Source organism: Caenorhabditis remanei, chromosome X, assembly GCF_010183535.1.
Source record: "Caenorhabditis remanei strain PX506 chromosome X, whole genome shotgun sequence".
NCBI classification, from domain to species: domain Eukaryota; kingdom Metazoa; phylum Nematoda; class Chromadorea; order Rhabditida; family Rhabditidae; genus Caenorhabditis; species Caenorhabditis remanei.
In genome coordinates, this window is record NC_071333.1 from 3,635,606 (window position 1) to 3,661,687 (window position 26,082).

A 26,082-nucleotide genomic window follows, 5' to 3' on the forward strand; every position below is an offset into this window, starting at 1 on the left:
CTTATTTCTTATTCCCCGTCGCCAGTCTGCCCCAGTGTTTTTTTCCTTATCACTTCCTTCGTTTTCCCCGATTGGTTCTCTGCGAGGTATTCTTTCTAAATTCTACTTTATCGAATTTGTAAGAAAAAAAAATCTATCAACATCATATAATTATGTGATGGTATTGACATAGCAGTACACGACACAATAAGGCCTTCTCATCAACCGCGTTGCAAACGTCACTCGCGTCGCGGTTCTCATTCACGTTAAGACCCGCGCGCGCGTCGTCAGAGCCGATGTAACCGATTTGTTGTTAATCCAGTCAGTCATCCCTTTTTCGTTTTCTCTGATTGCCTGTCCTACTGTCCGTTCTCATTCTCTTATCCTCTTGTTTACAATGGGCAGTCTGGAACGTTAGGACGGTTCCCAGTTTTACCCCCATCTACCTTTTCCATTTTTCCCAACGGACTTGTTCCTGTCTTCTCATTAGTTGTCCCTGTCAATATGCATCCCACTCGTAGTTCATTCACTCATTTATTTTATTATGTTGGCCTTAATCAGAACTGGCCCTTTAAAACTGTATTAGAATCAACCGATATCTATCTAGATCCGGCGGTTATAAGGTCGTAACAGTACTAAGTTAGTCGATTTTTATTACCGACATCCCTCCCTCTCGTTTCTTTTGATTTTCACTTATTCCCAATCAAAAAGTTTCTCTTATTTCAGAAACCCAAGTATGACTCGTGTCAATGAAAAAGACCTCCTGGCGGTTATAATGCTCGAGACCGCCAAAGCAACGGAGCCATATCCTAACAAGGATAATTTTGAGAAGTTCGCACGTGAAACAGGAACGAAAGCCTCCGTTTCTTCCTACATCAAAACATTCCGAAGAATTGTGGACACTCTCGACACAGTCCGCAACTACAGTCTGGAAGAGAAAGCTCGGATGCTGTTCATGACGAGCACTCCGGTTGACGAGAATATGCTGGAGGAAATGAGGGAGATTGCGGTTATTGAAGTAAACGAAGATAATCAAATCATATCGTATAAATCGAAACAAGGACCGGAAGCGTTTCAAGGACAGCCATGGAAGTTAAGGAAGAGAAGGAATGGACATAAAGGAAAGAAGAGCAGGCCGCAAGCAGCAGATGAAAGTTTAGAGGAGTCCGATGAAGAAGAGGTACTTGGAGCAGTTGTGGGACGAAATGAAGATTTGAATGACTTGCAGGAGGAGCCAGAATCCGATCAGGTTGTTGAGAAAAGTGGAGATACAGAAGACGTGGAGGACCCACTGAATGAGCACGTGGAGGATTCGGAGGTTCTGGAAGGAGCTGATAACACTATCAATGTGAACTGTTCGGATGATTGTCAATTGCCAAAAGAAGACCATCAAGTGGATACAGGTATGAAGGATTCTGAGGGAAAAAAAGAGATTTTTAGTAAAATCTATGAAGGTCTTGATGGCATCGTAACAGAACTTATTCCAGAGGATCTCAATGAAATTGTGGAAAAGTCTGATATGATTCCAGGAGAAACCGATGTAGCAGTCGATGAAATTGACATGGATTTTTTTCGGAAACAGTACTATGAAGACTTGGAGGATATGGAGTCCCTGGATCAGCATATGTTGGATGTTGATGAAGAAGGCGTCAATGAAAACACTCTGGAGATTCAGAAAAAATATTTCGGAGACTTAGAAGAACCAATAGCGCAGCACATGGAGATCGATGAGATCCTTGAAGAAGCAATCAATGAAAACAATCAGAACCCGGAAAGAGAAGACTCATCCACACCGTCAGTCTTCTCCGATTTTCCATCTGGTAAGTAAACCAAAAACCATACTTGCAAATGGCGCGTAACTCACTTAAAACTCAATATTATGACCTGAAATATATACCAAACTTAAGATCTTGACGAGTTCTGTGTCTGTGACGGGTAGCCACTTGTAAATTGTTCAAATTTAAATAAGGTTTTATGCACCGTGTCGGTATTAAAATGTTAAAACTAGTTAGAAAAATCATGAGGTTTCCAGTCATATTAAAATACGATTTGCTTGCTGTGGGCTGAACCCCAGTCGCAGCAATTTCGAAAAATTGAGGTTAAAATACATTGTTATGTTTGAAAGCCTGAAGACATAATAATTCTGAATCTACTTTTAAAATATTTCTTGCACAGAAACTGAATGAATTACACTAACTTTGAACTTGACATTCAATACTGGAGCATTATTAACTTCTTTCATTTCTACCGGTCCCGAAACTTGACATATTTTCAGATGACGCCACTGGGGATTCAGAAGGATCAATTCAAGAAGATATGGATTCACTATGTGAATCACGAATTGAATACGTTGACAGTTTGGACAAAGAGCATCTTAATGAGTCAGAAGACATGGATATCGACTTCTCATTAGGTAAGTGAATAATAAAAAATAAACAGTATTGAATGATTAAAATATTACTTATTTTCAGATGATGATATTGACTTGCTGAGCTCCTTATCAGATGAGACGAATGAAGATTCTGGAAAAAATGAGCAATTGAATCATCAAGTCGTCAGTAATCCACCCAAGAAAAATCTAAAGCGGAAATTGGAATCCCAGGGAGATGGGCCAATTGCAAAAAAGATCCCAGGTGGAGAAAACGAATCATGGACAACCTTTCGCTCACTTGTCAAGAATTATGGTGGAAATGAGAACCCGGAGGTGAAGGCAATATTATCGAATGAAGCCTTTCTGAAATCTATCAGTCCGGAATTTCCATATTCCGAGAGATCAATCAGGGATATGCTGTCGAAAAAGGTCCAAGTGGCAGTGCAAACGGATAGGGCGCCAACTTCTGTTCCCAGCTTCATGAGATTAAGTGGATTCCACAACGCATGGCTCAAAGCTCAAGAGCACCGAAAGAAGGCTCTAGAAGCCGTCGACGCACCACCAGCCCCTGAACCAGCTCCCAGCAATCTCTTGAAAACATCCGAAGCTCAGTCTAAGACAGTTGACTCGGAAAGTGCTCATCCAGCTGGTACGACGAAGCCAGAGCGTCGGGATTTAGGATACAAAGAGCCAGGTGTCAGATCTACTCACCCTCAGCCAAGTTTCAAACCGAAGTTGTTCGATCAAGCAATTCCACACGAACCTCTTGTCAGTTCTGTCGCTCCACCTGCCATCGTAAATCCAGAGCTCCAGGAGGAAACTATCGCCACTTCACCTGCGGAGTTTTCCCAATCTGAGATAGCCCCTCCAGCTGCTAACACTGAAACGACCCCAGATGTGAAAGCGCCAGTACCGAGAGTCAGCACGAAGCAAAAGCTTCCGGATCCACGCCCAACAGTCAGACTGGAGATCTTAGACCAAGGAATTCCTCATGAACTTCATGTCAACGTCTCTGCACCCAACGTCATCATAAAACAAGAACGTCAAGATGCTGAATACATAGAAGAGGAGGAGCCTGTTGAGCGTGTCCCCGAGAAACTGCTCACTAACCGTTTCTTTATCAGTTTGGAGTCATTTTTGAATGAAATGGAATCCAATGAGTTGAGAGGTCTACTCCAACGGATCAAGGAAGTCAGAGAGAATGGAGAGACTAGTGGACTCAAGTTCAACGCAGAAACCTTATCAGTTGTTGTCGATGTCTTGTTGGCCTCTTTGGTTAAGAAGAGCATGAATGACGAGATTTGTAAACGGTCGACACTGCTCCCATTAATGAACGAGGTGTTGGATAAGTTCTTGTTTCAAATGAAAGCGATTGGATGCTCCAAAATGACACTTGATGTCACTATGCTTGTGGAGTCTGAGAAGAAGAGGATTGAGAAGGAAGTAACAAGAGTGAGCTATAAACTTATAGCTGATCAATTCTCCAAAATGATTGATAATTTGATGCCACTTTAATTGTGAAAGTTGATTTTGGTTCTTATTTTGTTTCATATTGTCCTTTTGAGTTTTTCCTTTGAATAAATAAATATCAAACAAGTTTTTTAAAGATCTTGAAAGTCAATGTCTCGCTCAAGCCACCAGGCCATGTTACACCGGCGCCAAGTTTATCCGTTTTTGCTGGATTTTTGATATGCTAGTCCCCTGGAAACCAAACAAATGGTTGGAATGGAGATGAGAAGATTCAACAAGGAGGCTACAGAATAAATAAAAGCTGTGGAAGATCGACTTGGCATAATCCAATACAATCAATTCGATGCAGCCGAAGAAATCCCCGAGCTCCCGGAATTTCCTGTATTCTCTCACGGATTTTGAAACATTTATGAGAGTATTATGAAGTCGTAACGACCCCTTATCTGCCAACTTCATCGTCAGAAAATGCTTCAGATGAGTTAGAAGACACCGAGTGTGTGATCTGTCTTAACAACATGAACCTGGAGGATGATACTACGAAATGTGGGTATTGCAAGAGGAGATATCACAGCTGATGTATTGAAGATTGGCTGAAAGTGAAGATAATTTGTCCAACTTGCGATTCAGGACTTTTGGATGAGGAGGAGTTTCCAGTGTTGGTCTAATAATTGATTGTTGTTATGGTGTTAATAAAATAAAGTTTTCAAAGATTAGAATTGTTCAGTGTATGATTCAAGAAAGTTATTGATCTCTGTTTGGCTTCAAAGTGAAAAATTTTGATCAAATTTGATATATAAGAAGTCGTATCCTTTTTTGAATCTTACACTTCCGTACATTTCTGATGTTGAAAAGAACATATGAAAATTAAGGTGCTCAAAGATGCACTTCTTTTAAGTTTACTTCTAATATGGAATGACTCCCGAACGACCCGCCACCCCTCCACAACTTTTGAGTTTATTGACCGATTTGATAAATTATACAGAAAAAATTGCAAATCTCACATGGGAATGATCCGGACTGTTCCCCATGAAATCTTTCCATATTTTGTACACAAGTAGTGCGTGGCGTAACTGAAAAAATCCAAAATAACAGCGGCGCTCTCTGTGGTTTCGGAGAGTTACAAAACTTTTTCAATATTTTTCAAAACTTTTGGTGTCTCCACTTTGAGAGCTCGTAACTTTTCGAGTTATTGAGCTACCGTGATGGTTTCTAGCTCATTCGATAGGCCACACGGACTTCAAAAACTTTTCTTTGAGCAAATGCCAATAATTATAACCGGCAGAACTGTAGTTGAAAATGTAGAAAAGTCGTCAGCTTGAGATGACGACGAATGTCAAATTTCGACAATCAAAAATCAACATTTTTTTGTTTTGATAAAAATTTTATGTGGCCACCTTTTATGAAATTTTCATTAAAAAATTAAAAATTACAATGTTTTTTAAAGTGACCGAATTTGGTGATTTATCTATTTTAAGTGTGTTAGAAAATTTGAAGATATGTTTCATGTCATCAGGTTTTCAATGTATTTCATGATTTCTATGTTATTAAGAGTCGAAAAATCGAGAGTAGCCGATCTGAAGTCCAGCGGGGATAGACACTTGAAACTAATGTCTCTAGAGTTTTCATATTCCATGTGATGGATGAAAATGCGCTGAAAGAAAAACTCAAGTTGTTCTAAACTCCTATTTGAGTAAAAACTTACGAATCCATTTGCATGTTTCGCTGGCAAAAGTTTTTTCAAAAACTCTGAATCATCGCATTTGTCATGTATCGAGACCGCCTCCGCGTTTTTCAGCAGGTTTCAATTAGCTAGAAACTCGTGCTCCTTGATAGAAGTATGCAAGATGTCCAGTTTGTTGACATTGCATTTGAACACCTTTTCCAGTCAATCCACAACATCGACGAATGTTCTGTGGAACCCAATCACAAATGAGTGTGGAATAATTCGGTCGACAGGTTTATTAGGTTTTTCTATTCTGAAATTGAAAAAACATTAGTCAATGAAAATTACATCATGTGTACTTACTTCGTGACTAAACCATGCTTGCCTTTTTTCCATTTTATCCCAACTTTTGGAAGTGTTCGGCCAGAATTACCAGATGAACGAGTCATTTTCCTCGAAGTCCATTTGCATCTCCCAATGATCCTGAAAGCGGCACCGTAAAAAATGAAATCGGTGGAAAAACTGGTCGATGGAGTGTGACGGTATACATATTCGAGTAAACACGATTGAAAATACTGGTTTAAATTATATGACAATGCCTTTTTCTATTAATTTGAATTTTTTTCTGAATTTTTCTTAAATAAAACCCTTCTTACCTCAACATCTTCTAAACAGCATAATAAAATTTCAGAATTCAAAAATAATCAGTAATAACATAAATATTATTTCGACGATCTATTCCGATAAGACGTCTTGAATGAATTCGCAGAGAAACGTAAGATGGGGAGGAAGGGGGCTGCGGTCGTGAAGGACATTCTCTCTCTTTCTCTCCGTCTCCTTTATTCTTATGATCTCTATCAGATGACTCATTTCCCCTCTGTTTGATATTTGTTTGTCGACTTTATATTCCAACATTTCAAACAAATATCAAACAGAGGGGGTTGATAGATATCATAAGAATAAAGGAGACGGAGAGAAAGAGAGGGAATGTCCTTCACGGCCGCTGCCCTCTTCCTCCCGGTCACCCATTTTTCAATCAATTTAGTTATGAGTATTCAAGACGTCTTATCGGAATAGATCGTCAAAATATTATTTTTTATTACTGATTATTATTGAATTCTAAAATTATGTTCTGCTGTTTGGAAGATGTTGAGGTAAGAGGGGTTTAAAGAGATTATTTACGAAAAATTTAGAAAAAATTCAAATTAATAGAAAAAAGTCATTATAATATAATTTAAATTTTTTTTTCAATCGTATTTTCTGTAATAGACCGGTACTTCCGATAATTGACCTAAATTGAATTCAATCGAAAGCTAGTCTGATTTTTTCGGATTTCGTCGCTTTTTTTGATCAATTTTGTTGTTTCTTTCAATATGTTTTATAAAAAACGATCAAATTGATAAGAACACTACAAGCGTGGTAGAAAAATTGAACGAAAACATTCAACATAACAACTTTTTCAAAGAAAGACTTCTAGAATGTTCTACGGCCAGAAAAATTATCAGTCAAATGAAGTCAACGGTCGAAAATTGCACTATTCTGAATGTTTCGAATGCTGCAATTTCGGCGTGCAAAGTTAACATAAAATTAGAAAATTTTCTGGAAAAGTTATTATCGTATATGGTTATGCTTTTTCTCATGGGTTCTCAATTCGACCGGATATACGCCACCGTGCGGTTTCAAACGATTTTTTCCAGCTGCTCACCTGTGCTCGCACGTAAAAAAAAACAATTTTGCTTATACTATTTGCCAAATTGGATTTCTATGTGAAAAAAGTTAACCATATTTATATTTATTTTATAAAACATTTGAAAGCTCACATCTCGACACACAGACACATTTAGCAAGTTTTGACTTCAGAAATGAACTTCAATTCACTCTCCTGGATAAGCAGGACATCAAAATATTCCACACGATGCTATCAAACAATTGTAAAAGGAATGTGAATGATGGAGGAGGAATGGCAATTTCGGTGAGGTGAATTTCTGTGTGTCTGTTTCTCTGGATGTGTGGTGGTTTCAAATTTGAAAATAACTATCTATTAGCTGAGTATTCATAGGGCAGAAATAAATCCTGCTGTTAGAGTTTTGTATGTTGTTCGTTGTGGTTTGTGTTCAGTTTAAAGCCGATTCTGTGTGTCTGTTTGTCCAAATGTCCAAATTCAAGAGATTCGTGTGTTGCATGTTGCCTCGCCTTGCTTTTCGTTAAGTTATAAATCTTTGTGTCTATCTTTGTGTCTGTTTATTTTTCTCCAGCTCACCGATCGTCTATCTTTTCAGAAAAACCACCGCAAAAATCTCTACATCCGTTGCGTTCACCCCGTGCTTGCCCTCTCCCCAGCATCTTACCGTGTGTTTGCGGAAGACGTGCCCCTGGTCCTCAAAAAGAACAACCCAAAATTGAGTGCTAAGCATATGCGTGAGTGTTATCCATTGATTGAAATATAGACAAAAGTAGGGGTTTCAGGGATTCTGAACGTTCAAAATAGGACTTGGCGGAAGAAAGATGAGAAGTCGCTCGAATTCACATTGTCATTGGAGCAGTTGGACGAGTTTTTGGAGAAGTTTGATTGTGACAAAAGTCTGCTCACGGTAGGTCGGGTCTGCTCAGGCAGACGGATATGGTTGCTCAGCTATGAACTGGTTAACTAGAATCAGTGTGAATTTCCGGAACGTTCCGGTAAAAATTTACCGAAATTTACCGGTAAATTACCGGTAAATTTATCGGTAAATTTTGGTAAATATTTACCGGTAATTTACCGGTAAATTTTTACCGAAAATATTTACCGAAACGGCTATTTACCGGTAAATTACCGGTAAATTTCGGTAAAAAGTCAATAGTTCGAATTTATGGCTCCGGGACATTTCGAAACCAGACATTTCGAAACCGCGACATCTCGAAACCGGACATCTCAAAACCGGACATTTCGAAACCGGACATTTCGAAACCGGTAAAACGCGTATAAATTTTACTCTAGAAAAGAGGTAATATTATGGTTCCGAGGGTCCGGGGTTCGACGCCGGGCCTGGCAAAACTTTTTTGCATTCCGTTTTTGGCCTTTTGGTACGAATCTAACAATCAGGGTTCGATCCCTACTGGGGGCAAAACGTTTTCGTTTTTTGTTTTTAGCTTTTTGGTATCAATCTAAAGACCAAGGTTCGACCCCTACTGCAGATAAAATATTTTTGCTTTTTATTTTTCGTGTTTTGGTATTAGTCTATGGTCGAGGGATCGACTCCGGATGTTGGCAAAATTTTTTAAATTGATTTTTTTATCTTAACAAAAAACCGGCATCTAAAAACGCCTGATTTAAAGAAAACATGAGTTAATGGTTTCATCGTGATATGTTTCTTATTTTTGAGGTGTCCGTTTTTTGTTAAGATAAAAAATTTTGCCAACATCCGGAGTCGATCCCTCGACCGTAGACTAATACCAAAACACGAAAAATAAAAAGGAAAAATATTTTATCTGCAGTGGGGGTCGAACCTTGGTCTTCAGATTGGCACCAAAAATCTAAAAACAAAAAACAAAAAAGTTTTGCCACCAGTGGGGATCGAACCCTGATTGTTAGATTCGTACCAAAAGGCCAAAAACGGAATGCAAAAAAGTTTTGCCAGGCCCGGCGTCGAACCCCGGACCCTCGGAACCATAATATTACCTCTTTTCTAGAGTAAATATTTGAAAAAACAACGATGCTCCGAAATAACGCTCCGCGCCTTGTTTAATTTACCGAAATTTACCGGTAAATACCGGTAAATTACCGGTAAATTTTCGGTAAAAATTTACCGGTAATCTACCGGTAATTTACCGAAAAGGGCATTTACCGATAAGTAATTATCGGTAAGCACACACTGACTAGAATGTAGGACTGTTTAGTTAGTGGTCTGATGAGTCTGCTTACTTACCTACAACATTTCCAGCTCCTTGAGGACTCATCGCTTTTGGGTGATTTCATGTAGTTTTAAAGTTATTTCATTTAACTTGGATGAGTTATGTGAATGAATGCCATTTTTGAACACTTTTGTTTTATCCATTTTTGAGCTTCCTTAATTGGTTTTGTGGTTTTGCAGTTGAATTTGAAAAATTACTGTTTGTTTAAGGCAATACATACATAGTTATTTTAAACTCTTACAGACGTTTCAGAAAAATCTCATACATTTCAATCAATTCAATGCAGTTACAGTGATTTGTAAAGCGTTTTAGGCAGTTTTCGACAACTTTCGAGGGAGTTTTGAGGTTTTTCAGTCTGCTCCGAGCTGTAATAATCAGGCTAGATTTGATTTGAAACACTTTTTTCAAAAAAAAATTGTTTCAGAATATAATTTACGTTTCTAGACAGTTTCGTGATCTGATAGCTATGTTTTCAAAAGTTTTAAGCAATTCCATGCTTCTTTCAGACGATTCATTGCGAGTGTAGACAGTTCCGTTCTCTGACTCAACACCACAACGCAAAAACGTTCGATGAGCGTTTTCCACGTGGAGAGTGGGACAAGAATTGAGATTTGTAAGTAAACTACGGCAAAGATTTAAAAAACTTAATAATTTCATTTTCAGCCGTGATCCAAACATCTTGATCGACAAAAGAAAGTGGAAAAGGCTGATAAAGCAGGACGAAAGAAGTTGATCGTTGAAAACATGTCCACCGCAACTCGCAACATCATCCTCATTCGCCACGGGCAGTATCACCTTGACGGTGAGCAGAAGAATCTCACACAACTTGGTAAGCGATATCAATGTTAAACAGCTCAAATTCATGAAACGTTTTCAGGCCGTAAACAACACCCTGAAGCACTCGCCCAAAAACTTGCCACGCATGTCGTCGTAGCTGATCAAGCAGTGACCACCATACCCACATGTGCCGGATGACAAGAATTGGAGACCATTTGATTCAGTTCCAATGTTTAATAAAGTGATTATCTGTTATATTTTGAATGTCTTCTTTTCTATATGATAAGTTGTTCAAATCTCACATTCTATTTTACTCTTACATGGGAATGACCCGGAGTGTCCCACCTGAAATCTTTCCATATTTTGTACATAAGTAGTGTCTGACGTAACTAAAAAAAATCCAAAATTATAGCGGCGCTCTCCGAGGTTTCGGGGAGTTACACATCTTTTTTGAAAATATTCGAAAATTTCGGTGTGTCCACTTTGAAAACTCGTAGCTTCTTGAGTTTTTGAGCTACCGTAATGGTTTTAGGCTCATTCGAAAGGCAATAAAATGGACTTTAAAAAGTTCTCTTATATCATTTGCCAAAAAACATAATCTGCTGAGCTGTAGCTGAAAGTGTAGAAAAGTTGTCAGTGTGAGGTAACGAAAAAAAAAATATATAGGTCGAGCCTTTGAGTTACAGGAGTTATTTCAGTTTTTCAGAAAATTTTTAGCTTTTCCACGTATCCCTATACGTTCTGTTGTCAAAAATTGAGTCCCGTTTATATTGAAGTTACAGCACCAAAAACATCATTCATAGCTAGTTAATGCAAAACTTCATTCTATAGCCTCTTTTTCGTTACTTGGCCATTTTTCCAATTATTTGATAAAAATTGAACGTATAGGGATACGTGGAAAAGCTAAAAATTTTCTGAAAAACTGAAATAACTCCTGTAACTCAAAGGCTCGACCTATATTTGAACACGTATACAGACATGACTCGGAGTAAGAAGTATGCAGGTGGTAGTCCCCAGTTCCCCGATTGTCGAAATTTGGCATTTATCGTTACCTCACACTGACAACTTTTCTACACTTTCAGCTACAGCTCAGCAGATTATGTTTTATGGCAAACGCTATAAGAGAACTTTTTAAAGTCTATTTTATTGCCTTTCGAATGAGCCTAAAACCATTACGGTAGCTCAAAAACTCAAGAAGCTACGAGTTCTCAAAGTGGACACACCGAAATTTTCGAAAATTTTCAAAAAAGTTGTGTAACTCCCCAAAACCTCGGAGAGCGCCGCTATAATTTCGGATTTTTCTTAGTTACGTCAGACACTACTTGTGTACAAAATATGGAAAGATTTCAGGTGGGACACTCCGGGTCATTCCCATGTTAGTTGTTATTTGTTTACATCAATTCCAGAAACGCGGGGAAGTCATCAACCGGGTCGCATCTTGTTGCAAGGTACAACGACCTCAGGTACACTATAAATTGAGCATAATGAAATGTGTGTCATTATCAGTAAGCTCTGTAGGTTTCAGACCTGAGAGTCTGTGAAAAACTGAAAAAAAATAAAGGTGCAAAGACTTTTGAAATGCAAAGACAAAAACGAGCAAAGACTTTTGAAACACCCCAATACATGACACTAGTAACGCAGATTTCCCAAACCTAAGTACCTACTTTCTGAGGAGATATCCGTTATTCACATATTGTGCAGTTTCAGAGTTTCACAATTATTGATTTGCTCCAATGCCCACTCATTCTTCCAAACAACAAAAATTCATCTTTTTGAAGGTAAAAATGTGTTCATTTTTGTTCATTTTCTTTGGCAAGCGTCAAGCAACTAAATCTATTTGTCTCAATGACCCGATTGTTACCGAGATTAGTTTTCTGAAATTATTTACAAACTATAGGCCAGAGTTTGATTGCCAACCAAATTCCAAACCAATCCAGTGATATCTGGATGTTTTGAAAATTTTTTAAAATTTTGGATTCGAAATTTTTTTTACATCAGTATTAGTGTTTAGTAGCACTTTTTATCTTTTTAAATAGTCAATCTCAATAATCGAAAAATTGTTTTTAAAAAAATTCCAATTTTTCAACGACACTCCGTTATTCCGCTATCGCGCTTTGTTTAGCAGAAAGTTTTTCTCATAATTTTTTCTTCGTCCGAAATCGTTTTTCTTTCTATTTTTGTCAATTTTTTTGCTTTTTTCTTCCATTTTCTTTTCCGAAAAATGCAGAGTTTTTTCTTGCGCCCACACAAAAATTCTCGCTATTTTTCCATTTTTTGGAGAATCGTTAGTAAAAATAGCTTAAATACCAATTTTCTGTTATTTTCGCCAATTTTTTCATTCTTTAGCTGTAATTTTAGGCGTAATTCTAAGTAAAAACCAATCAACTTCCGGTTTCTTTTGGTTTTAGTCGTCGCCGCCGTGAAAAATTTGCAGTTTTCCGTTTCTCAACGATTTTTTCAATTTTCTGTCGTTTTGGCCAACTTCTTGCAATTTTTGTTGACATTTTAGGCCTAATTTTGGGTAAAAATTAACAAATTCTCAATTTCTGATGTTTTTTTTAGTTTTCGCCGCCGCGAAAAATTCGCAGGTTTCCGTTTCCCAATAATTTTCCAATTTTCTGTCATTTTCACCAATTTCTTGCAACTTTTGTCGTGACTTTAAGCGTAATTCTTTCTAAAAATCAGTAACCTTTTGAATTCTATTGTTGTTATTGCCGCAGCTTCTGTGAAACATAGGCATAAAAATATTCACCTTCTCAAAACCGAATGATCGACACATTTTTCACGAGCATTCGGTTGATTGCACTTGTAAGAACTGTACCGAGCTAGTAGAACAAAGATGATTTTTTAGGAAGTGATTGAACTGAAAAGAAACCGAAAAAGACAAAGAAAGGAAAGTGAAGAAAAAGCTCCCACTTCCTTCAAAAAGACCACAGAAGTTACTGAAGACAGTAGTAAAGCGAAACTGGGCTGGTAAGTCGTGCTACTCATAGCAACTAGACAATTTTATTTTCAGAAGAAAGATGAGGATGAATCTACTTCCATCGTGGACACTAAAAGAGGCTCAAGTGAAAAGGAATAATGGGATCATGGCTCATGCTCCGACACTGGTGTGTTGAAAAGCGTAATTTTAAATTGAGAAAATCTTTGTTTCAGACAGAGGACACTGCATCTGTAAATGAACCAAGCTCATCTAAAAACGCTCCTGACTTCAATCAGCTTCGTAACACACTGTACCTCATCGGGGGCGGCCCTCAGGATCGGTTAGTTTTCAGCAGACTTGCAACGGGCCATATTTAAAGAATTGATTTTAATTCAAAATTTTTATTCTGCAAAAAAGTCGAATTTTCGACTTAGTTTCTGAATATCAATAAAAACTCAAGTGCACAGAGAATTTTTGACTATTGTTGAAAAAAAATTCGAAAAAATTCAAAAACATTTTGTGAAAAAATAGTGCACATTTTTTGACCGGTCCGGCCGGGCCAAAATTTTGCAAGTCTAGTTCTCAAAGCTCTTTGAGGATGAAGTTTTTTTAATTGTATGTTTTCAGGTCACAAAACTGGTGGAAGAAGGCTCCCCCTACAACAACAACCTTGTAAACGAAGAAAACATCTCTGTTGCCAGCTTCACCACTGGCAACAGAGAAATCGGTTACAACCAATTCCTTCATGCCAGACCTTTACCAGAAGGATGCCAAGAAGAAGTATGGCAGCACGGTCGATTGTGGGAAACAAAGAATTCTCGAATGGGAAAAACTGGGCAATCCCCCTTGCCCCGGAGACGATTACGCACTCAATGTGCACCCGGAGGTCCAGAAGTACTTGAAATGAAGTTTACTCATTTGTTGAAAAACTGTTGGAAGAAGACTACAAGGAGCGTGCTGAAGATGATTTCCAAATTGATCTCTGCGGCAGTCAACGTCGATTTCCATCCCAAAAAGAGGATTTGAACCAAAATGGGAATCATCGAAATGATCAAAGCGGCTAGAGGACAGCAATAGTACGTTTTGATTCCGTATCGCTTTGACTATTTTGTTTTTATTTTCAGAATTTCCACACCACTTCGGTCTTATTCATCCCCTCCTATCGGCTCTTCGTTTTCTCTTCCTCGTACTAGTTTTTGAAAGGTACTAGCTGCATCGTTTCAAACACTCATGAAAAATTTTATTTTTCAAGATGCTCGAAGAATCAATCCCTCAAAACTCGCTTCCCCTGTCACTAGTAACTCTCAACACACGATTTTCAACACGAAAATGGACCGTAGCAGGCCTACGGTCCATTTTTGCATAGTATTTTGTGTAACCCCGTTTGGACTACTGTAGAACAATCATTTCCCATTTCCACTTTTTATAGACTGTGTATTATTTTTTGTTTTAGTAATATTCCGTTTTGCACCATTCGGTTTTTTTCCAGACAAAAGTGTTGACCTTTTAAGAATTCTTTTTGATGCTAAATGATACTATTCTGTCTCTTTTCTGATTTTCCGTAAGTACTTCATCGGTATGGTATGGTTTTTTTTTTCTTTTTTTTTCCAGTAATTGTCTTCTTCCCCCAAACTTTTTATTTTTCTGATTTTCTAGTTTTTTCTGATAGTCTCACTGAGTAGTCGATGACAAGTATGAAAGCGCTAGTCAGTGGCCGTCTCAATTAAGCAGTTCTTTCAGTATTTACCATCTGATTCTTTTTTGCGGACTTTGCAACTGTTGAACGTATATTTTTCTATTCTCTGAAAATAAACTTGACGCTTAAACTTATATTATCGTGATTAGAAAAATTGGTATCTTGAAAAAACCAAATACAAAACTCCTCAAAACTTGTGACCTTGAACAATCGGATTAGAGGACCTACTTGTCCTTCCCCAGATGACTCTCATACCTATCTGTCCGACTTTCTAATGAAACAGTCACGTTTTTGTCTGACGTTAACAACACTTTCCCCATTTCCATGTCCTCACTTAAGACAACATAAAATACCATGGAAGAGGGTCCTAGGCCTTTAGAATCACACCATACTTGATCGATCCATGAACTGCCTCAAACAATAGTGCGACGTCGGCAGAAATCTCCGCTGAGAAATTGTGACGGTGAAGTCCGGCGCGGAGAATAGTCACAAATCGCACCATCAAAAAGTCTACCATCATCAGACCGAATGACCAAAAAGTTGTTGAACTTTGCATCATATGAGCTTCCAGAAAATTACCCACAAGACTAGGATCTGTGCAACTCTTGTCCTGGAACGATATTATAAGCAGAGTTGCAACGGGCCGGGCCAGCCCGGAATTTTGCAAGTATGATTATAAGGAACCCGGAAAACAGTAGTTTTCTTGGTGAGACTTAATTGAAAAAAACCTAGTTCTCAATAAACTCATTCAAACAGTATGAAAGAAACCGATTTTCATTTTTTCCTAACAAATAACTTATTTTTCTCGGCCAAGACTATTATCAAGAGGAAGTCAGTATTCCAATGAATACTATAAACTACTGAAGTAAAAAGATCTATAAAAGATGCAGTGTATAACGTGACATTGAAGTGGGAGCTTTAGTTGAAAAAACCGGAAAATGTTGCGCAATTTTGACACATTTATTGACAGTTCTCAAAAAATTGAAATTGTACATATGATGGCGCAACAAAGACGAGAATGTGCGACCGATAGCGTTGGAGAGAGTATTTGAGTATGTCGAGATCGAGTTGAACCAATCTCTCACAACGACTTCCGACACGAAGATTGTTCGGATTTTTTCTGGAAAACGTCTTCAGGTTGGGCATTCACAGAGATCTTCTGAAGAAACACCTGAAAAATCATAAAGAGTTGGTGAAAAACAAACATGTGTAAGCCAACCTCCATGTTGAGAGTTCCTTGTTGCAAATTGAAGTGATTGCGGGCCACAATAGAACGTGTTTTGGTTTCCATCAATGAACTAGGCCTTTAGAATCACACCATACTCGATCAATCCATGAACTGCCTCAAACAATGGTGCGGGATTGGCAGAAATCTCGGCTGAGAAATTGTGACGGTGAAGTCCGACGCGGAGAATACAATTCTGAAAACTAAGAATCATATTTTTAACAAAGATATTTAAACAAACCTGATTTCCTAAAGATTTTTCTGGAATGCCATATAAACCACCTCGGCAGTTCTTTTATCATCGATCGTCTTGATGGCGACTCTACCAACGAGCACGGTCAAACACTTTGCTTTCACGATCAAAGTAAACTATAATGCTTCCCGAGACAGTATCACCGTGGTGGTACTTCTTGTCCGTATGGTCGTAGAAGATATCAGCTGAGGAAATCTGAAAATGGTGTATTGAATAGGTGAAAATGGAGAGAGGAAATATTTGGGCAACCACCAGCCAGAAATTTTGTGAGAACCGAGATTTGATTTCTGTGTATCACTTACGTCAATTTTCTCTTCAAAAATTAATACACTTGAGAGAGTCTTTCACAACGGATGATTTTGCAAAAATAGCGTTTTTTGCAGCAAAACTTACATGGGAATGACCCAAGGTGAAACGCTCGGTTTTCTTAGATATTTTGGGAAATGATAGCCCTCATCCCAAATAAAACAAAATAAAAATATTACGTGCCCCTTTTAAGTTTCTAGTGAATGGTAGACATAATTCCATTTTTTCGAATTTTTCGAGTTGTTTAACTTCGAGACATCGTAACTCGGTCAATTCAAGAGCAATCTTTTCAAACTAAAATGTAATCGCAAGACATAGACCAAGGCTTCATAAAAGGTAACTGACTCATATTTCCAGCTGTGACTCCCGAATTACTATAAATGAAAATGTGAAAATTTGCACTTCTCATGAAATCAGAAAGTGGCCATTTTCGAAAAAAAGTATTTGGGAGACTATGTCTATCCGATTGCCAGTGACAAATAAGGTATATATACGTATTCAAATATATGGCTCACCTTTCATTCCAGAGACTTATTTTCATTTTTTTAGTTTTTCAGTTCAACTTCATGTATTCAACTTCGTGTACGTCAATTCGTTAAAAATAACTTCCGCGTTTTTCAGTGAATTCTCCCTTTTTTTAGTTAGACGGCAATCACAATGTTTTAAAAACTATATTACGCTTACATGTCAGTATACCTTTAGCTCAGAACAATTGATCAACTCCACAGTTGAAAAATCACACGTATCCCACACGAAAAATCACACGTATACATGAAGTTGAACTGAAAAATTGAAAAAATGAAAATAAGTCTCTGGAATGAAAGGTGAGCCATATATTTGAGCATGCATATGTACCGTATTCGAGATGTACGTCCGGATAGACATAGTCTCCCAAATACCTTTTTCGAAAATGACCACTTTCTGATTTCATGAGAAGTGCAAATTTTCACATTTTTATTTATAGTAATTCGGGAGTCACAGCTGGAAACATGAGTATGTTACCTTCTATAAAGCCTTGGTCTATGTCTTGCTATTACACTTTAGTTTGAAAAGATTGCTCTTGAATTGACCGAGTTACGATGTCTCGAAGTGGTTCAACTCGAAAAATTCGAAAAAATGGAATTCTGTCTGCCATTCTTTGGAAACTTAAAAGGGGCACGTAATATTTTTATTTTGTTTTATTTGGGGTAAGGGTTATCATTTCCCAAAATATCTAAGAAAACCCAGCGTTTCACCTTGGGTCATTCCCATGTTAGCTGCAGTTGGATTTCATTAATTTCTGGTTTATCGTTTTTTTTTAAATTTTGCTGCTCTCTTTAAAGATAAAAATTGGAGTGGTTTTTTAAAAAATTGGAGATGTAAAATTGTTTTGAATGTTTGGAAATCATTCTTATATATAAAAGACAAGTGGTGTTTGTCTGTCTATCTGAGGCGATGTCCGCAGCGGTTTTGGAAAGAAAAGAGAAACTGAGCCAGCGGGCAAAACCGAACTGGCGTGCTTTGGAGAGCGACCGCCGCTTTGACCACTCGGCCATGCAGGCACATTTGAAAAGAGGTGACCACGTGAATGAGGAGAGACCAGGCGGGACAGATAGGCTGGATTCCCAGGAACTAAGACGTTCCATGCAAGTCAGTTAGTGTGGGAGGGAATACGTTGTATTGTATGCATTTCTACCACTGAACCACCGAAGCGGTGAGTGACGCCAAGGTATAGGATGGTAAAGAAAAAAATGGGAAGAGGAGGTACGAAAGACAGAAAAATGAGGCCAGCCGGCAGAACCGCCGAAGGCGGGCAGACAGGCTGGTTTCAAATAATCAAATAAATGACTTTCTTTTTTAGTCTTCGTTTTGGTGTTTCAAAAGAGGAAATGAAATTTATTCGAAATTTATCAATCAATCTGTCTTGCACTCCATCCAAAGTTATTGGTTAATATCATTGCAAAACATTTTCTTATTTTGGAATATGTATGAATATTCCAAGAAGGTATCTGTTGGTCATAACAACCTCATTTATGTCTGTAAGTTTAAAACAAGACCTTCATGTGGTTACCCCATGACAGCCCGACCGCATCGCATCGCTACTACGTCATTTTGATAATTTTCGATAATTTTCAGTGAGCACTTTATCTGTCACAAAAAAGCCACGCATATCACGGTCACCAAGTACCAGCAGCACTTCTGACAGTCGTCACGTTTCAAGACACCTTGGGCGACTTGGGCGTTCTGATGAAAGAAAACGCTATTTCGAACGCGGAAAAAGAAGATTTCGAGCCATCGAGTAGCTGTACCGACGTCTCTACTTGTTCTGAATGGGCGAAGGGGGCTCCGAAGCGTTGCAAACGGAATCTGGAGCTTGAGGACAAGAACAAACCAGGATCGGCTGCAGCACTGTCTTCAAGACGTGCGGCTCTTGAGAAGTCTTCAAAGAAAAAGGAGCCACTTTCCGATCATAACAGGGATGAGCCTCCTGGCACCACCGTCGGCATCAGTCATGGCAAATTACCGATGTTTATGAAGGAAACGTTTTGGCGTACAAGAGACGTCGTGATAATTAATGCTTGTCCTCCTGTCTCAAATATTTCATATGTTGTTCTGTTTATCATAATCACGTTTTCAAAATGAATCTTTTTCTGGAATCGTGCCACGCCTTTCTTATGTTAGTCCTTATTTACTCATACACCGTTCACTTACCGATCTTCTCATAGCATCCTTTGATTTGTTTTCTTTTCCCAGCTCCTTCTCTACCACCTCTTCTCCCACATTTCCAGTCGAGGGGCGTGTTTTCTTTGCTTGAAGGGTGACGGCTTGTGGAGTTTCTGAAAATCTCTGAAATCAAAAAAATTTCAGTTAAAAAACTCACTTCTTTTGCTGTTACAACAAGAAGTTGAAGGCGCTGATGAAGTAATTGCAGCAGGTGGAGTGGCGGCAGCTAGCAACGCTTTTCTACTTTCAGAACGACTGAGCAAGAGACGATGATTGGTCTGTGTGCCAGAAGTGGATGGAGCTGTGGAAGCTACTCTAGAAGCCGCAGAAGATGTCGGGACGTCTTCTGGTGTGTTGCTTTGGGAAACTTGAAAATTCTGAATTTGGTCATTGTAACTTTTTGGTCACTGTATCAAATTTTGTCAATGTAACAACTCACACTGACCAAAAACCTAAAATCTTTCCAGCTACTCACCTTTCGACGCCGTTTCTCACCGCTCTAGCTCAAACGGACACATCTTCCCATGCTCCACACACTTCAATGCTCCTTCCGAATTCTTATAATCCAAGTCAAATGGTAATGTGACCTTTCCAATTCTCAGGATAGTTTTAGTGGCTATTATCATGATTCCAAGTGTAGCTCCGGAGCCCAAAACACGATACAAAATGGCATTGGGGGCACAAGACCTTCTGGTGACCTTTGTATCGTTCCCGTGGTCTTTGGTATGATAAAAAGTGTGTTTTTCTGTTTCAATGGCAATTCGTCGTACCGGAAAATAATGTTTCTGTCATCAGTACACACTTCCGTCGCCATCCGCACATATCCATTCATCTCCACAACCACTTGACCGACTTTCACGGTTTCCTGATTCACTAGACCCTCTTGATGGCTCTCCACATACATCCGCCAAGCTCTCTTGTGATAAAGCAGCGGCGTCTGGAGTACGGTGTCGGCGTCAGGGGTAGGTTTGGCGACAAGTTGGGAGTACTCGTTGAGCTTCGGGATTGGGTGGATTCGAGGTACTGGTTGCAATTAGGTGGTCGTGTTCGCTGAAAATAGAGAAAATTTAATTCACTGAACTCTGAAATTGCTAAAATTAAAGTCAAAGGTGTGCCAGACATCCTAAACTAGTTATAATTACAGCAGAGCTTGTAAAAAAGAACTTTCAATAGGAAAAGTTCAGAAAACGCGCGCCTCACACCCGGTAAATTTACGTGACTGGCGTGTCGTGGGCGCGTTTACACACTTTTACTGATTCAAACATATCCGAGTGTCACTTCTAATAAGCTTTGCTGTGATAGAAACTGGTTTTAACTGTTTGGCACACGTTTGACACGTTTCTAATTTGATTTTTAGATATTTCAAGCGTAATGTTACCTTTGACTTCCCAAAAAAAAAGTTGTCCACTACAAAAGTAGAGCCTTAAGTTCAATTTGTAAGCCAAACTAAAAAATGCATTTGTTTAAATCATGACTTTTCAAAACACTTTTTGTGTCAAAATTTGTGTAAAAATGCTTGAAAATCAAGTAAAAATCATTTCACCAAGTTCAGAACTTTTTCTGACACCAAAAGTGGTAAAAATGCACAAAAAAGCGTCGAACGCGCTCCAGACACCCAAAACCAGTCTTAAAACATTTTTTAAGTTCTGCCAGGTAAACTGTCGATAATTCTGATAACCGGGCAGAAAATCACAAACAAGAATATCATGTGGTTTGAGTAAACAATAACATATAAGGTGACTGGTGCACATTTGGCGCTTTTGCGGAAAATGGTTGATTTTGACAGGTCTCGATAGTTTTTGGACGAGGAGCAGCCTTTGGTATGATGATCCCTCAACTGACTTTAATGACACTTTTTTGTTTCATCAACTGAAAATATCTGAAAATTCTGGTATTTTTCAAAATGCAGATATTCTTGGTCAATCTCTGCAAACTTGAGGAAGAAAGAAAAAATTCTAACATTCATAGTTTATATAACAAAAGGTTAAATTATAAATTCAAGATCTGGGGTGATGATCGGAGCGTCTTCAGGTTCATTTGGGTGATGATTCATACGACGTCTCTCCCGATCCACTCGATTGAGGAGTTCCTCACGCCAATGACTGATTGGCCAGTGACCCGCGGCTCTCTAATTTTATCGATTTTATTGATAATTTTCTTCGGATCTGCGATAGAGTAGTCGTTTTTTGTGTCCTTCGGGGCGCAAAACTCCTCGCACAAGCCAAGAAGAAACTCTCAATAGGGACCACAATGTCTCTGAGCAATAATCGATATTCGAGCAGCGATCACTGTAAAAAGAACCGCGTCGGCTTCCCATTCAACAATTTAAGGCTTGTGAGTAGCGATAGTGACGTCAGAATACTCTGATCCATCAAAAAACCTAAATATTCTATGCAAAATTCCTTCAAATCTCGTCATTTTCTCTCTTATTCGCTAGAATCCGTGTCTCTGTTGCCAAATTTTTCATCCGCGGCTGGAAATTCTTCAAATCTCGAGGACAACACTGTCACAGAGGAAGAATACATAGTCGAAGAGCTGAAAAACGGGCTAGCAGCAGTCACAGAGGTTATATGTAGAATCCAGAAGCCGTCGCAAGCTTAATTTCGTAAATAATTCCATTCGACTCGTGTTTTCCCCGTGGAATTCTGCGAAAAATGGTTGAAATTGAGCTGAAAACTCGATAAATCGATCAGGTGGCGCCTGTGATAGTGTTCCGATATGGAAAATTCGCTGAAAAATACGTATTCCCCCCGGGAATACTAAGAATTTCCATTTCAGAGACCAGAATATTAGTCCCCGTCTGGAATAATTCAAGTTCCCTTCCGCGGACGAGCAATTCCCCCTCGGGAATGCTCAAAATCACTCATTCTTGAGTCCCCGTAAATCGACAACGAATTAATTTTTCGTTCGGACTACGGTACGCAGTGCGCGCGTCATTGTACGCAATGCGCGTGTCATTGCGGACCATGATACACACGAGCCTACGCGCATGCAAATTTGCATCATTTCAGCGCTCGGCCGAAACTTTTTGTGTATTTCCGTATTGTCGTAACCTTTTCGTGATATTTCCGTGAAAAAATATCGATTTAAGATAATTCTGAATCAATTTCAGCAATAATGGACGAATCATCGAAGCAAAACCGTGCCGAATCGCTGGAAAACGCCTCATTCCAGTCGTCTGACAGCTCCAAAAGCAAGAGACCCGCGGAACGTACAATTTCGATCAGTCCAGTGAGGGTTTTTTCACAAATCATCGGAAAAAAATCACCAAAAATAAGAGAAATTTCGAGAAATTTGACAAAAATTGCCAAAAATCGATATTTTCCACTGAAAATATTCAGATTCACGGCTAGAATTGCATCAGAATGCACTAATTCTGTATCACCCCTACTCTTTGTAGGTTAAAAACGTCAAATATGAGCTTTTGGCTGAAAACCATCAACGTTTTAACGAAAAACTGCGAATTTCCGCTAAAAATATCTCAAAAATCAGTATTTCGAGCCAAAAATCGATAAATTTCGTCGATTCACGAGAAAATCCAAAAGAAATCACGAGATTCCCGCAAGTACTTCACAGTATTAGCCAATATATCTCACTTTCTAGCGGAAATGTCAGAATTTTTGACAAATCAATACAGTTTGAGCCGAAATATACTGAAAAATAGATAAATCTGCTAAATATACCAGAAAGGGATAAAATTCTCTATAAAAAGTGTATACTATTACTATAAAAGGCTATTTACAGCTTCGCAACCCGCTGATGTGGCAACGAGATGCTACACGATTCCCTATCGAATCGTTAGAAGCCGCGGATAGAAATTTATTCGATTCCGTCTCCATCATCGCTACAGATGGATTCATCAGTGCGAGCCGCGGAAACCTCATTATCTCAAAGATTCTGAAGGTCGGTCCAGGTAGTAAAACACAAAGAGAATTATCAAATCCTTAAATCAATACCTTTCCAGCAGTGGTCAACGTGCAGCAAAAGACACTACTTCTGAAACAGAAGACGCCAGACGGATTCCGATCGATTTGAAAGGCTTTGGTGCCACAATAGATCGACCCGCGGCTGCCTCAACTCTCCACCCACTGCCTAATCAGCCCATCAGCTGGCATAAAGGTAAAATATTAGCAGAGAACCAGACAACGGAAATAAAATTATGTTTTCCAGAAACGAGCCAATGCTCTACGATCAGTCAACAACCGGACATCGTGAACTTATGGACAAGCTGAAGGCTCCAGAAGCCAAGATCAGCCTAGTCCCAACACCAGTCACTCACGATCCGCGGTTGCACTGTGGCTTCCATTCAAATGAGTCAAGGTATATAATATCTAACAAATCAGATGACAATTATTGATTTTTAGCCGCATCCAACACCCGGTACAGCTCCGCCACTACGTCGAGCACACTTCACACGAAGTAACACGAATCCGCGGTTGAACAGATGCCCACTCTCTACCAATGGCTAATCAATTAAAAATTGTTTATCTTTTTTCTGTTTTACCTTGTTATCTCCTTCGTGAGAATGCTAACTCTGTACTCGAAAGGGAATCATTACCTTTGTTAAGTAAAGGACGAGTCCTTCTAATAAAGTAATCATTGTCATCCATACTCCCACATCCGCCTAATACACTACACTCCGGAGTCTTAATACTCTGTCATATCTGATTTCAGACCTCTCGGAATGTTGGAAGATGTGAGATGATGATGGGAAGCAGAGTGAGATGTTCTTTTGAATACCACCAGACTTAGCCACGGAGACTACAAACCACATACAAGTAACCCGAGCAGCCACAGAGCTCTCAGAGGTACTTCGGGGATGATAAACCCTCATAAAATTTTCAAACAAGTCGCAATCTTGCGCATCTAAAAACCGCAAATCCGCGGAAAAAAGAGCAGATGAGACAATATCGTTCACAAACAGAGAGAGAGAATGACGTTTGACCTCTCCTCAAACAACGTTGGTACATTACGAGTCAATTCAGAGTCATAATTTAGACCGAATAGCTCACCAACGATATAAATCAATAATTCAGCAAATAATAGCTGAAATGCTGCAAATCCGCGGCACAAAACTATCGTCAATGCGATTCGATTCGCGACGAAAATACAACACAGAGACTCACAAGAGAGAATCCATTTTGGAACCTCCGGAAGCTCTACAAAAAAAAAGCCCAGAAGCAGAAGAGTCATAACCTCGGATGCTCGGGAACAAAAGAGACACCGCTCACATGAAAAATCGATAACATCAACGGCATATCGACAGATTCCGAGCTAACGTCTCAAACAAAACCGTGTAGAAAATAACATCATCTACATAAAAAATACACCAAACTCAGACAGAAACCACAGTTTCTGGAAGATTTTTAGACAACGAGATCCGCGGAAACCACTGTTTCTGTAGGATCATAAGACCAAACCGTCGAGAAGCTTCAATTACGACAACGTCGCGACTTCGTAACAATTGACGAAGGAGCGACAATTGCCAGAAGCTTCGAGACACAAACCTTTTGGTTTTTACCGTTAAAGAGATTCTAATATGGCATAAAGAAAACGTCACGACTTCGCAACAATTGGCGAAGGAGCGACAAGTGCCAGAAGCTCTGAGACAAACAAAAGGTTGATTTATATTCTAAACGTTAGATTATAGCTCGTCTATAGTTGAAATATGGAAATGATACATGGATTCTTTGAACTATGGCACTGTTGGCAGACAAAGCCGTGAAGTTTTCAGGACACTATAGTATCTCAGAGAGCCGTCAGCTCTCAAAAGACCCAACCAATTGCTTTACCTGTCTATGCATATGACTTTGATGAAAGACAGAATGTCTGCAAGTGGCAGTTACAGACTGTAGAAGAAGCAGGTTGTCTGTATCAGAACTCATGATCCTGATACGCGTAGACGATGAAAGCAGGAAGTTGGTAGCGATAATTGCAAAATCAAATCCAAGGTTGACACCCGCGGGTCTGAAAAATAAGAGCAACAAATTTCGCACTATAGAGAGATATATCACGGCCAAGACAACCGACAGGTTGGCGTTTTCATAGCTCTCCGTTGTCAAATCCATAACGAATGAACTGCTATTCATAACCGCAAAAGATCATTCGCTGTCAACAGACGTCAGGCTGAGTTGCATTCCTCGCGGACAATACTCGGAATCGTGGAAACACGATTAGATGCACTCAGTCCTGATGAACCAACATGGAGAAAATATACACTTCATATTCTATCCAATACCCGCGGTTGTATTCTGTAGGCAATGATCCGGAACATTGTTGTCAGATGTATTTGTTGCTACAAATACACAGAACAATACTGCTCAAATCAGGTTGAATTACATTCCTCGCGGACAATACTCGGAATCGTGGACACACGATTAGATGTAATTCAGAAAGATAACAAATCCTTCTTTCCCCACACATGGGTCCTGTGGAGTATAAATCCGACACAAAACAAGATGCACACTTGTATCTATAAAAATTAACATCAAACCCTCTGAACCCGCTCCAATAGGCCGACGGCTTGGGATGCCAAGTCTTGTGAGCTTTGAATTACATTCCTCGCGGACAATACTCGGAATCGTGGGCACACGATTAGATGTAATTCAGACTCTACGCGGCTACGGGTGAAGATTAAACATCTATTACAACGCAGAGAAGTCAGGTTGATTTACATTCCTCGCGGACAATACTCGGAATCGTGGGCACACGATTAGATGTAGTCAGTCCTGATGGCCCTACGTGATCCGCGGTCTCACTGCTAGTCATCTGTGATAGATGTATCAACTAGAAAACATCCTATCAAACACTGCTCTGTCCAGTTTG

General features: G+C 39.1%; 4 protein-coding genes across 4 annotated transcripts; 3 read left to right on the plus strand and 1 right to left on the minus strand.

The window, feature by feature from the left end:
* Nucleotides 1–715: 715 nt before the first annotated feature.
* Nucleotides 716–3,865, plus strand: GCK72_022694 (uncharacterized protein; the record flags this gene model as incomplete). Its single annotated transcript, XM_053734998.1, has 4 exons — nt 716–1,382; nt 1,434–1,799; nt 2,255–2,392; nt 2,451–3,865. The coding sequence occupies 4 exons, from the start codon at nt 716–718 to the stop codon at nt 3,863–3,865; spliced, it is 2,586 nt and encodes an 861-aa protein (XP_053578564.1).
* GCK72_022695 (uncharacterized protein) lies at nt 1,136–3,639 on the minus strand (the record flags this gene model as incomplete). The annotated part of the gene is made up of 4 exons (XM_053734999.1): nt 1,136–1,642; nt 2,177–2,352; nt 3,114–3,313; nt 3,461–3,639. The coding sequence occupies 4 exons, from the start codon at nt 3,637–3,639 to the stop codon at nt 1,136–1,138; spliced, it is 1,062 nt and encodes a 353-aa protein (XP_053578565.1).
* A 4,032-nt stretch (nt 3,866–7,897) lies between the features above and the next one.
* Nucleotides 7,898–9,982, plus strand: GCK72_022696 (uncharacterized protein; the record flags this gene model as incomplete). Its single annotated transcript, XM_053735000.1, has 3 exons — nt 7,898–7,901; nt 7,950–8,074; nt 9,881–9,982. 3 exons carry the CDS (start codon nt 7,898–7,900, stop codon nt 9,980–9,982), a joined length of 231 nt encoding a protein of 76 aa, XP_053578566.1.
* A 3,192-nt stretch (nt 9,983–13,174) lies between these two features.
* Nucleotides 13,175–13,750, plus strand: GCK72_022697 (uncharacterized protein; the record flags this gene model as incomplete). The annotated part of the gene is made up of 3 exons (XM_003092111.2): nt 13,175–13,261; nt 13,308–13,414; nt 13,702–13,750. The coding sequence occupies 3 exons, from the start codon at nt 13,175–13,177 to the stop codon at nt 13,748–13,750; spliced, it is 243 nt and encodes an 80-aa protein (XP_003092159.2).
* Nucleotides 13,751–26,082: the final 12,332 nt, after the last annotated feature.